This window comes from Aristolochia californica, unplaced genomic scaffold (genome assembly GCF_029961685.1).
Source record: "Aristolochia californica isolate CCGP_79_NKW_82.1479 unplaced genomic scaffold, dmAriCali1.0.hap1 SCAF_5, whole genome shotgun sequence".
Taxonomy (NCBI): Eukaryota; Viridiplantae; Streptophyta; class Magnoliopsida; order Piperales; family Aristolochiaceae; genus Aristolochia; species Aristolochia californica.
In genome coordinates, this window is record NW_027182214.1 from 873,081 (window position 1) to 874,214 (window position 1,134).

The 1,134-nt window shown below is 42.2% G+C and overlaps 1 protein-coding gene across 1 annotated transcript; it reads right to left on the minus strand.

The window, feature by feature from the left end:
* Window positions 1-660: 660 nt before the first annotated feature.
* Window positions 661-1,134, minus strand: LOC137966268 (uncharacterized mitochondrial protein AtMg00810-like). Its single transcript, XM_068812844.1, has one exon. It carries the CDS (start codon window positions 1,132-1,134, stop codon window positions 661-663), a length of 474 nt encoding a protein of 157 aa, XP_068668945.1.

The following is a 1,134-nucleotide window of genomic DNA, read 5'->3' on the forward strand; positions in this document are numbered from 1 at the left end:
AAGACGAAGAAGCAATAGAAGGCGTACGTACCCGATAAATCGAGAGCCTTATGTTTTTTGCTTGGACTCCATTATAGTCTAAGGAAGCAAGAGCCATCCCAGGCGTTATCCTTTTGCCTATGACCCCACAAAACTTGGGCATTCCGTATTGTAGCTTCCGCGAACATGGCTATTGTTCTGAAATTTAATGAACTACATGCAAGAGTTGTCAATGTTATTTTATCTCAGTCTTTCTGAGTTTAAGCTCTGTTTTGATATTCCGAGAGAGAGAGAGAGAGAGAGAGGTCCCGATTAGGTAACCCAACCCGTAAGGGTTATAACCCTCAGAAATTACAATTATGCCCCTCCCCTTACACACACATATATATATATATATATATATACACACGATAACATCCCCCCTCAAATGGATGCTGGTAAGTCAACCAACAACAATTTGCCAACCAAAAATTGATGTCGTTGTCGAGTCATTGCTTTGGTGAAGATATCGGCCACTTGGAGATCTGAAGAGATGTAAGGAAGAGATATCACTCGATACTCCAAAGTATCTTGAATAGAATGACAATCAACCTCAATGTGCTTGGTACGTTCATGGAAAATAGGATTAGTGGCAATGTGAATAGCACTAGTGTTATCAGCATGAAGAGGGGTAGAAGTAGTCTAAGAAAACTCAAGCTCCGCAAAAAGACCACATAGCCATACAATCTCAGAACAAGCAGTAGACATGGCACGATACTCGGCCTCAGTAGAGGATTTAGAAACATGATCTTGTTTCTTACATCTCCAAGAAATTAAAGCATCACCTAAAAACATACACCAACCCGTAGTAGATCGACGTGTATCCGAACACCCAGCCCAATCAGCATCACTATAAGCAACAAGTTGAAGGGATGAGCTTATAGAAAAGAATAACCCACGAGTAGGAGACCCTCGAAGATAGTGGATGATGTGTCGAACTACAGCAATATGGAGATGCCGAGGAGAGGACATAAACTGACTGACCAGATGAACTGCATATGAGATATCGGGGCGGGTAGTGGTCAAGTAGATGAGACTCCCAACCAGGCGCCGATAGAGAGTAGGGTAAGTTAGAAGGTCCCCTTCATCTTTCTTGTATTCGACATTTACCTCCAT

Excerpts from the sequence above, each read along its gene's own strand:
- LOC137966268 (XM_068812844.1), bottom strand. The coding sequence starts at position 1,134 with ATGGAGGTAAATGTCGAATACAAGAAAGATGAAGGGGACCTTCTAACT.